The 9,608-nt window shown below is 37.3% G+C and overlaps 1 protein-coding gene across 1 annotated transcript; it reads right to left on the bottom strand.

Annotated features, from left to right (window-relative positions):
- Positions 1-7,094: 7,094 nt before the first annotated feature.
- On the bottom strand, positions 7,095-8,367 carry LOC150076615 (uncharacterized). Its single transcript, XM_090387195.1, has one exon. The coding sequence runs from the start codon at positions 8,159-8,161 to the stop codon at positions 7,253-7,255; it is 909 nt and encodes a 302-aa protein (XP_090243321.1). The 5' UTR covers positions 8,162-8,367; the 3' UTR covers positions 7,095-7,252.
- Between the last annotated feature and the right edge of the window lie 1,241 nt (positions 8,368-9,608).

Here is a 9,608-nt window from a genome sequence, read left to right as displayed (position 1 = left end):
TATCTAAATGAACCTGAATTCCACCCTTGATCATTGCCTCCATCCTTTTCCCTACCACTGAAGTTAGACTGACCAGTTGGTAATTTCCCACTATTCTCTTAGACTCGCCCTTATGTATTGGAGATATATTGGCACTTTACAATCCGACAGAATCTCTCCCGAGTCCAGTGATGCACTCATAATTAGCTCAATGGTTCAATGCACTCACTTGCCACGTCCCTTAAAATTACAGGGTCATCAGCCATTTTCAATCCACTACAGGAAGAAGGTCTCTCCAGTGACGTTCCAGTTCCTTCTGTTTTGTGCAATGACCATCCATTTACTACCTACAAACTCATGAATTTCATCTGTCCATTTCTGTCATTGTCTTCCAGGTTTTCTAGCTCCTCTTGGGTACCATTGTGTTATTTTCTTAGTCCATCTGTCATCATGACTTCGAGCTATGTGTCCTGCCCAAGACCATTTTAGTTCTCTAGTTTTGATAAGAATGTCCTTTACTTCAGTTTGCTCAAGAAACCCATGTGTTTCTCTTCTTATCTAACAGTCTGATTCCCAATATAATTCGTTCCATTCTTCGCTGTGTATTTCTCAGCCTCTCTTCCATTCTTTTGTTGAGTGCCCAAGTTTCACTTCCATAAGTCATGGTGGGGAGTATACATCGGTTCATTATTATACATTTCAGACAAACTGGAATATCGCTCTTCAATATGTGACTATATTTCCTGAATGCTATCCATCCAAAATTTATTCTTCTCTTGACTTCCAGCCATTTATCATTATTACAGCTAATAACTTGTCCCAGATAAGTATATGACTCCACCTTTTCAATTACTGCTCCTTCAATCATTACTTCCCTTTCTGTGGCATACTTGTTCACCATTATTTTTTTGTTTTAGCCATATTCATCTTTAGTCCAAAATCCTTACTAACTGTGCATAATTGATTAAGATTTTCCTCTAATTCTTTGGGATCGTGGCTTATGACTACAATTTCATCTGCAAATCATAAATGGTTCAGATGCTCTTCATTCACATTGACTCCTTTCTGCAACCGGTCTAATCTTCTGAAAGCTTCCTTAACGGTAGCAGTAAACAACTTTGGAGATAGTCTCCTTGTCGAACTCCTCTCTCAATTTTAAATTTGCTACTGTCTTTATCTAGTCTAATAAAGGAGGTAGCATTCTCATATGATTTTGAAGAAAATATATTATATGGGGTATCTATGCCTTGTCTTTCCAGTGCCTGAAAGATTGCCTTATGCTGTATGGAGTAAAATGCCTTTTCATAATCCACAAATGCCAGGCATAATGGTGTTTTATATTAATTTGCTTTCTCCACTAGCTGTGATATTATATGAAGGTGATCCATAGTTGAGAATCCTGTGCTAAAGCCAGCTTGCTCTTTCGGTTGATTCTTATCAATTATTCTTTCTAATCTGTTAGTAATGGCCCTTGTGAGCAACTTGTAGATGTGGGATAACAAGCTAATTGGTATATAATTTCCAATTTCCGTTTTATCTTCTTTCTTATGCAGCAAAACTATGATTGCATTATTTCATTCCTTAGGCATCACACCTTTTCTAATGCATTTTGTGAAGAGTCTTACCAGTTTTTGTGTCCTGCCTCTTCCTCCCAATTTTAACAACTCTACAGTAACTTCCTCTTCTCCTGAGGCTTTCTGATTCTTCATTTTCTTCAACGGATGTTCTACCTCATCAGGAAGGATATCGGGTATGTGTTACTAATTTTCGACCCATCTTCCCCACTGCTGGCATCATTAACTCGCTCCTTATATAATTCTCTATAGTAGTCTTCTGCTATTAGAATTATGCCTTCTCTGCTATTTATAAGTACACCATCACTATTCTTCAGTTTCAGTATCATTTGTCTTTATGTATTACTGCTCATAGCTACTGATTTAAGTCCTTTGTTTTCCCTTAATGCTTGTTCTACTTTTCTTGTGTTAAATCTTCTTATGTCCTTTCTGAACCTCTTTCTAATGGCTTTGCATAACTCAGTATACTCAATTTTCTCCTTGTCAGTGTTTATCTTCCTCTTCATTTGTCGTCTTCGGTTCATCATGACAAGTATTTCTTAACTAATTTCTTCTTCTTTGGATTTCTTTTAACGTGTAGTTTTCTTGGGCTTTGAAGAAACCTATAGGTAAAAGCCAAAGAAATTATAGGGTATATGTCATCAACCCCAGGAGCCTTATTCACCTGTAAGCTCAAAAGTTTTTTCAGTAAATAATCATGTGAAATTTCAATATCATTAATTACATATTTTTCAACATCACTTCCATAATTTCTCATTGACATAAAGGGTTTTTCTTCTGTAAATATTGATGGAAAGTAACTGTTGAGTTCATCTGCAACATCAGCTGGGGTTTCTAACACCATCCCATGACCATCATGTAAAAATCCAATCTTGTTTGTCCTTCTCTTCTTTGCATTTATATATGTGAAGAATTCCTTATCCCCGTACTCTTTGTCCGTGATTTCTCATGTTTCTTTGCCAGCCTAACCTTTTCTGTGGCACTATTAGAGATGAATTTGTAGTTGTTATAGGCTTCAGTACTTTTTTTTTTATTGATGTGTAACTTTTCCATGTCTTTTTTTGCTCAAAGAATCTGGCATCTTCATTATTCATCCACTTGGAACCCTCCTCGTGGAATATTTTTTTAATGGTATATACACATTCAAGGCTTCTGTGATTAATGTTTTAAAGGTATACCATAATTCAATTGTACTCACTGTCTGTGAGATATCTACCCAGTTAATAGAAGCCATGTAGCCTTAAGCTGTTGTAATTTCCTTTTCTGAAATTATAACACATTCTTTTGGCTTTAACAACTCTCTCTTCATCATGCACCGTAAAACTCCATAATTACTTCCTGTATTGTTAACCCTCTTATGTTATCTGGTTCATGGGTGATCAGGTCTAGAATATTCTTTTCCCTACAAGTTTCAGTACGGTATTTAAAAATTGATTTAAAAATTTTGTCCTCCATGTTGAGTTTCCTTCCCATTTGCTCCAATCAATTAGAGGAAAATTAAAATCACCCATAATAAGATATTCACACTTACTTGTCCATTTCATTTGCATGTAGAGGGTCGGATCATAATCTTCACAATCACCTGGCCTGTAGATTACTTCTGCTCTCATTATCTGACACCATACAGATTCTATACTGGCATGAGAATCATCTGAATCTGGGAAAGCTTTCATCGCACCTAGGCTGCTTTTGCTAAGAAGCATGACCTCATCACCCTTTCTATCTGCCCTGTTGTTAAATACATTTTACATACCGTACTGAAACTTTTCATCCCCTTTCTCTGGGTGCCATCACGTTTCAGTAAGCCCTATTATGTCAGCATTACTTGTTCTAATCAGCAGTTTGAATTCACTCATTCCATTAACACTTATAAGCAATTAAGTTTTAAGTGTTCGTGTATAGCCTACCAAAGTGGTTGCAAATTGGCATCATTTAAGTATATCTCATATTGTGAATACCTTCACAATGAGTTGCCATGATATTGTGCTACCTCGAATCTTCGCCAATGGAAAATCAGGCTTCCTTGCACCATATGGCTAATAATAATAATAATATGATCCGTTGTGGTAACAAACAAGAACTCTGAGTATGTGCAAGCATTACTTTGCCCAATATTATTAGATAAACACATATCTGTATTATCTCTGTCCCCCCACCCCAAACCAGTAGTTTTCCTGAACCTTTAAGGTATCCTTGAGGATACCTTAGTCTCTACAAAAAAGATTCCTTCTACCTACAAGTGCAGGACAAGCTGATAAAAATCCCCCCCCCCCAAAGCCCTGCAGTGTCCTTCAAAGTCTTCCACAGCATATAATTCGTAGTTATGCCTGGGCAGAATTGCAGATGCATAGACATTCTGACCTAACTCATGGCATTTCTTCAGCATGGTCCTATATTCGTCTAGGAAATTGTCAGATCGTGTATGCTCAATATCACTAGTTCCCACAGGAATAATAATATAACATACCAACTATGCAATAAGAATGAAAAAGACCTAGAGGTAATTGTGCATTCAGATATGAAGTTTTCAGAGCAGTACAGTCAGGCTTCCAGAGAAGCTCATGGGGTCTTTTCAATGATACACAGGAATTATACTAGAAGGGATAAGGTGATTATCCCTTTGTGTAAGGGATAATAGTCAGGCCATACCTTGAGTACTGCATACAAGTCTGGAGGCCCCATTTTAGAAAGAATGTAGAGCTGCATACATGAGTACAGAGAATGTTGTTGTGGTGGTGGTGTTTTCTGGCGCAAGAGCTACTTAGGCCATATTATGCCTCCCAAACTAATTGAGTTACTTATAACTGCAAGGTGAGCAGTTAGAAACAGTCATACATTTTTATTTGTTTTATATAGAAAAAGAATTCAGAGAGATTTGCTTCTTTACCTATTATGCTATTCAGAGAGAGAGGTTGCTGTAGATCTGAAATGAAACTATTAACCCTTTTAACTATTAACCGCTGGCTAAAGGCGAAACTATTTGCCTTTAGCCAGCGGGTGGTTGGTTGGTGGAACAGACTGCCATCCCTTGTGGTGGAGGTTGATAGCCTAAATAAGTTTAAGGCTCAACTGGACAGGTATTTTGAACGAACAGAGGGGTGAAGTGGAAGTGGGTTTTTTTTTTTTTTGGCTGATGCTGCATAAGCTTGCTTTCTTGCATCAAATGCCTCTACTAATGCTAATGCTAATTTTCACCCCATGGGCTCACATCTGGTGAGTATGGGCTTGGCACACCCAGGGTCCCAAGCTGGATATCATCATTCTTCTCTTTCTTGGTGATTCCTTTCTACTTCTGTCTGTCTCTTTCTCACTCTGAGGGTAACTCGGGACTTTTTTTTTTGCTGGTGCAGCATAAGCCTCAGGCTTCCTTGCACCATATGGCTAATAATAATAATAAAAGACATTCGTCGGGCATTGCTGAACAAGTTACATGCAAGGTTTTACTGTAAGTGGTTGTGAGCAGTGCGCACACTGCGGAGGATCATTTCCTGTAAGGAGTTAGAGATGTGTAAGGTGAGTACATGGAAGGGCAATAAGATTGGTGAGGGAAACAAAGGGGTGCTCTTACTAAAAAAGGTTTAAGTTCTGCAAATTGCAGTGTCTGGAGACTAGGCAACTGCGAGGTGATCCGTTTGGCGTGTATAAGGCTTTGAATGGTTTGAGCAAGATCAATGCTGATGGGATTCTTCTTCTTGCTCAGATTATGTACTTGAGGGGGCATAAATTCAAATTGCTGAAAGAAATTAGGTCTACTTGACTTGAGCATCACACGAATACCAGTTCCATCAGCGTTTTAGACTCCCAAGTTGCAAGCCCAGCTGGCGTACTGAATGTCTATGACAGCCCCAAGGACCAAATCGGGGGGGGGGGGGAAGAGCATGGGAATTATATGTTGTACTTGAAATTTTCATCACCTTAAACTAAAACATGAATTGGCAATCATGTCTATGAATGAAACTATAATTATGGTATTATATTAGAATTAACGTTATCGTATAAGTGGGACATTGTCTCACTTGTCTCATTCTTTGTCTCATTCTGAGCAAAGGGTCAGAATAAGGCCATCATGATTTTACAGATTTCAACGGTGATTTCTAATAACATATTGTAGACAGAATCTTGGAATAACTGTCAAATGTGGAGATACTGACAGTCGGATTACAAAAAACTTTCTTTCTTCTGAGTGAACAGTTGTTCTCATTGGTTGCATATATAGTAGCAAATAAGGTAGTTGCATGCTGCACCTACCTTATTCACCTATGGCACTGTACAACTTTGGTCTATTCCCAAAATTAAAACAGAATGCAGAAGTGACTTTTGACTATTCTCAAAATTAAGACAGTTCACGAAAGGAAAACAATTTGGAATGATTCAAAAAATCCAATAAAGAATGTCAAAGGCATTCACAAAGAATAACTTCCAAAAATGTTTTGCTCAGTGGCAGGCACAAATGAACAAGTATGCAGCTGAAGATTATACTGAAGAACATTAACATGGGCACTGGCAGGTTATTTTGAAAGGTGGTGCACGTAGGAATAAATTTTTTATTCACCAAATTTTCGAATACGTGAAATATCTTAATTAAATCAAGTTTGACTGATTTACATGTACAGTCGCGCCAGCGTTTTGTGATCAGTGGGAGAAAGTACTTGAATTAATATATTATTATTTTTTTTTGTAGAAATTGTATTGTTTTAATGTTTCAATAAATTAATGAAAATTAAAAATTATGTATTAGTTTGAAATCCAAAGGTTGTTAATTATCGTTAATGTATGTGGAAGAGCTGACACTTGTATTAATTATAGCAAAGACTTATTTATAGTACCGTTATTTCTTTAAGTAAGATTCGAGTAAGGTGAAAAGAATTTTTAATTCTTTTTACCTTACTTGAATTTGCATCTTTACCTTTACGGCTTAAGACGTGAGTACCAAAAATAAAATAATGTAACTACAGTTAAAAACTACAGCTAAAAACATAGCTAAAATGAAGAAATAATGGTACTATAAGTCTTTGCTATAATTAATACAAGCGTCAACTCTTTCATATACATTAACAATAATTAACAACACCTTTCTGTTCCATCTATCAATTCCTTACTTTCTAAACTGAACTACATGGATACATTAAGTGATAGTAAACTCGTTGCAAAAAAACAAAACAAAAAACAGGAAAATGTAAACGCTTCTAGACACCTCTAACCACATTAACAAGACTAAAAAGAATAACTATACAAAGAATAATTTAAGCAACAGTCTTCACTGGGCGTAAATCACATGGATTATTCACTGATCACATAAACTGGACCATCAGTTACATGCAACAATTTATTATTTTAATGTGTTGGTAGTAGAGTAACAATAACATGTATTGTTGCTTGAGCAAATAACCTAACTGGACATAATAGTTAGTTCTGGTTGGGTAAATGTGAATGCTTTATTCAAAATGATTACATGTAATATTTCTAAAACTGGCACATAATGTAACTGATTTGCACAATGGTTAGGTTTTGAATTAATTTACTGAATTAACACAAACCCAGTGCAGCTGTCAAACTCATTTGTATTGTATGTTACCAATGAGAATGTGGCATATGTTTCACACTTACAATTTATCAGAGTACAACCAAAAGCTATTCCCAGCAGGATGCCACAGCAGTTGATATACTTTATTGAACTTCGTTCTATTATCCTCTATGCACTAAATATTTTCTGCCATTTTGTTTCTGACACTAACGAACTTGCTATCTCTAAGATAAAACCTTAAAGGTTTATTTGCCCATTCTTCACCCGCTGAATCAATTCCAATTCTCTTGCATTTCACAATATTAATGTCTTCAATATCAGTCCCTTTTTCTAGCCACAGTAAATTACTTACAGCGAGGTCTTCTTTATTCAACGTTGTCTTCTCAATATTAAATGCCTGACATAATTTGGATGGCCCATTGCACAATTCATGAACTTTCAATCCAATTCCTTTGTCCTGACGTTTAACACCACGATATGATCGCATTATATCAAGTCCTTCCAGTGGCTGTAATGCTCGTATCAATACAGCTGCTCCTTCACCAAAACTCGATATATTAAAACAATTATATATTCCATAAATACAGTACACATAAGCAGTCCCCGGTTTCATAAACATGGCCAAATTACGTTTGGTTTGTTTTCCTTCCCATGAATGGGATGCCTTATCCTCCTTTCCTAAATAACTTTCGGTTTCGACTATACTACCTCTTACGACTTCACCGGTTACAGATTTTCTAGCAAGTACTCTGCCTAGTAAGCTTTTGGCAAGTTCAATGCATGGCTGATCGAAAAATGAATAACCTAGTCGTTTAACCACTGATTGGGAATCAACTCGGTTTTCCACCGTGAAGTTGCTATGCTGAACTACTTCGAAGCGTTCAATATTCATGCTGTTTATGAATACGGTGTTATCTACAATATTCTTAAGTCGTTTATTATCAATTTTACTATCTGTATCATCCTTATATAAAACTGCTTTATGTTTGGCAGCCATACTGCGTAAACGTCGTACATTACTGGGAGAGGACTTTTGGCATAAAGCGCCTTTTTTTAACATTTCATGGCTGTCCATACCTAACATGTATCTTTAATGTTAGTGAAAAATTATATCTACATACTTCTGATGGAAAAAAGTCATCTTGTTCAAAATACTGTACACTGTTCCAATAAAGTTGTTTATGCCAAATTCCACGTGCACAAACTGTGTCAATGCGATTTATTTAATACACACACTTGTGTGTGGGCAAATTTTCAAGTAAATTCGTCACAGACCATCAAACGGAGATAAAAAAAACTAAAACACCAACAGGCCACAAAAAAGTAAGAAATAATAAGTATCTTACTACTCTGTGCAACGGGATTAATCTGCGCAGCACAACTTTTACTAACGCCACCTGAAGACAATGAATGTGCTACGCAGGCACGCCACGACTTATAACAATTTGGGACATCTGATTCTTGTTCTCTCTCACTCAGGGTAATTCGGAAATTGTTTTTAGCTGGTGGTAGTGGTAGTAGTAGTAGTAGTAGTGGCATGTGATGCAAGAAAGCAAGTGTATGAGCTTATGCAGCATCAGCCAAAAAAAAAAAAAAAAAAAATCACACCATTGCCTCCAAATCCAGATCCTCCTTAAATTTATTCAACCTATCAACTTCCACAACGACAGATGGAAGTTTGTTCCAGCAATTAACAACCCGCTGGCTAAAGGCAAATTTCCGCACATCTATTCTACATCTGTCTTTTCTTAATTTGAATTTATGCCCCCTTAGGTTCGTAATCTGAACAAGTGGAAGGTTCCCATCAGAATTCAGCATGCTCAACCCATTCAAGGCCTTATATACCTCAATCAGATCACCGCGCAGGTGCCTAGTCTCCAGCCACTGCAATTTGCAGAACTTAAGCCTCACTTGGTAAGAGGATCCCTTCATTCCTCTCACCAATCTTGTTGCCCCTCTCTGTACACGCTCAAGTAAATCTACATCCTTCCTAAAATGAGGCCTCCAGACCTATACGCAGTACTCAAGGCGTGGCCTGACCATTGCTTTATACAGTGGGATAATCACCTCCTTTTCCCTGCTAGCAAAATTCCTATATATCATTGACAAAACCCCATGACCTGCCCTGGCAGCCGGTCTACATTGCTCAGAAAACTTCATATCTGACTGCACAATTACTCCCAGGTCTTTTTCATTTTCTACCACCTTAAGTGTAGTACCACACAGTTGGTACGTTTCTCTGGGGTTACTTCTACCCATAGGCAGTACTTTGCATTTGTCAAGGTTAAACTTCAGTTGCCACTTCTTAGCCCATCTGCCCAAATTATCTAGATCCTGTTGCAGAGCACACTGCCATTACTGTCATTAACAACCCTGCCAACCTTTGTGTCATCTGCAAAATTCGACATTAAGCCTGATATACCTTCATCAATATCATTGATAAATATACAAAACAACAGTGGACCTAACACCGAACCCTGTGGGACTCCACTATTAACATTAGTCCACGAAGAGCAGCAGCCATTGATTAC

The sequence above is a fragment of the Mastigoproctus giganteus genome, chromosome 13, assembly GCF_048544385.1.
Source record: "Mastigoproctus giganteus isolate SK-2022 chromosome 13, ASM4854438v1, whole genome shotgun sequence".
Classification (NCBI taxonomy): Eukaryota; Metazoa; Arthropoda; class Arachnida; order Uropygi; family Thelyphonidae; genus Mastigoproctus; species Mastigoproctus giganteus.
Note: the sequence above shows the minus strand (reverse complement) of the source record. Positions and strands in the feature narration are given on the sequence as shown.

Coding starts and splice junctions, on each gene's coding strand:
- LOC150076615 (XM_090387195.1), bottom strand. CDS start 8,161: ATGTTAGGTATGGACAGCCATGAAATGTTAAAAAAAGGCGCTTTATGC.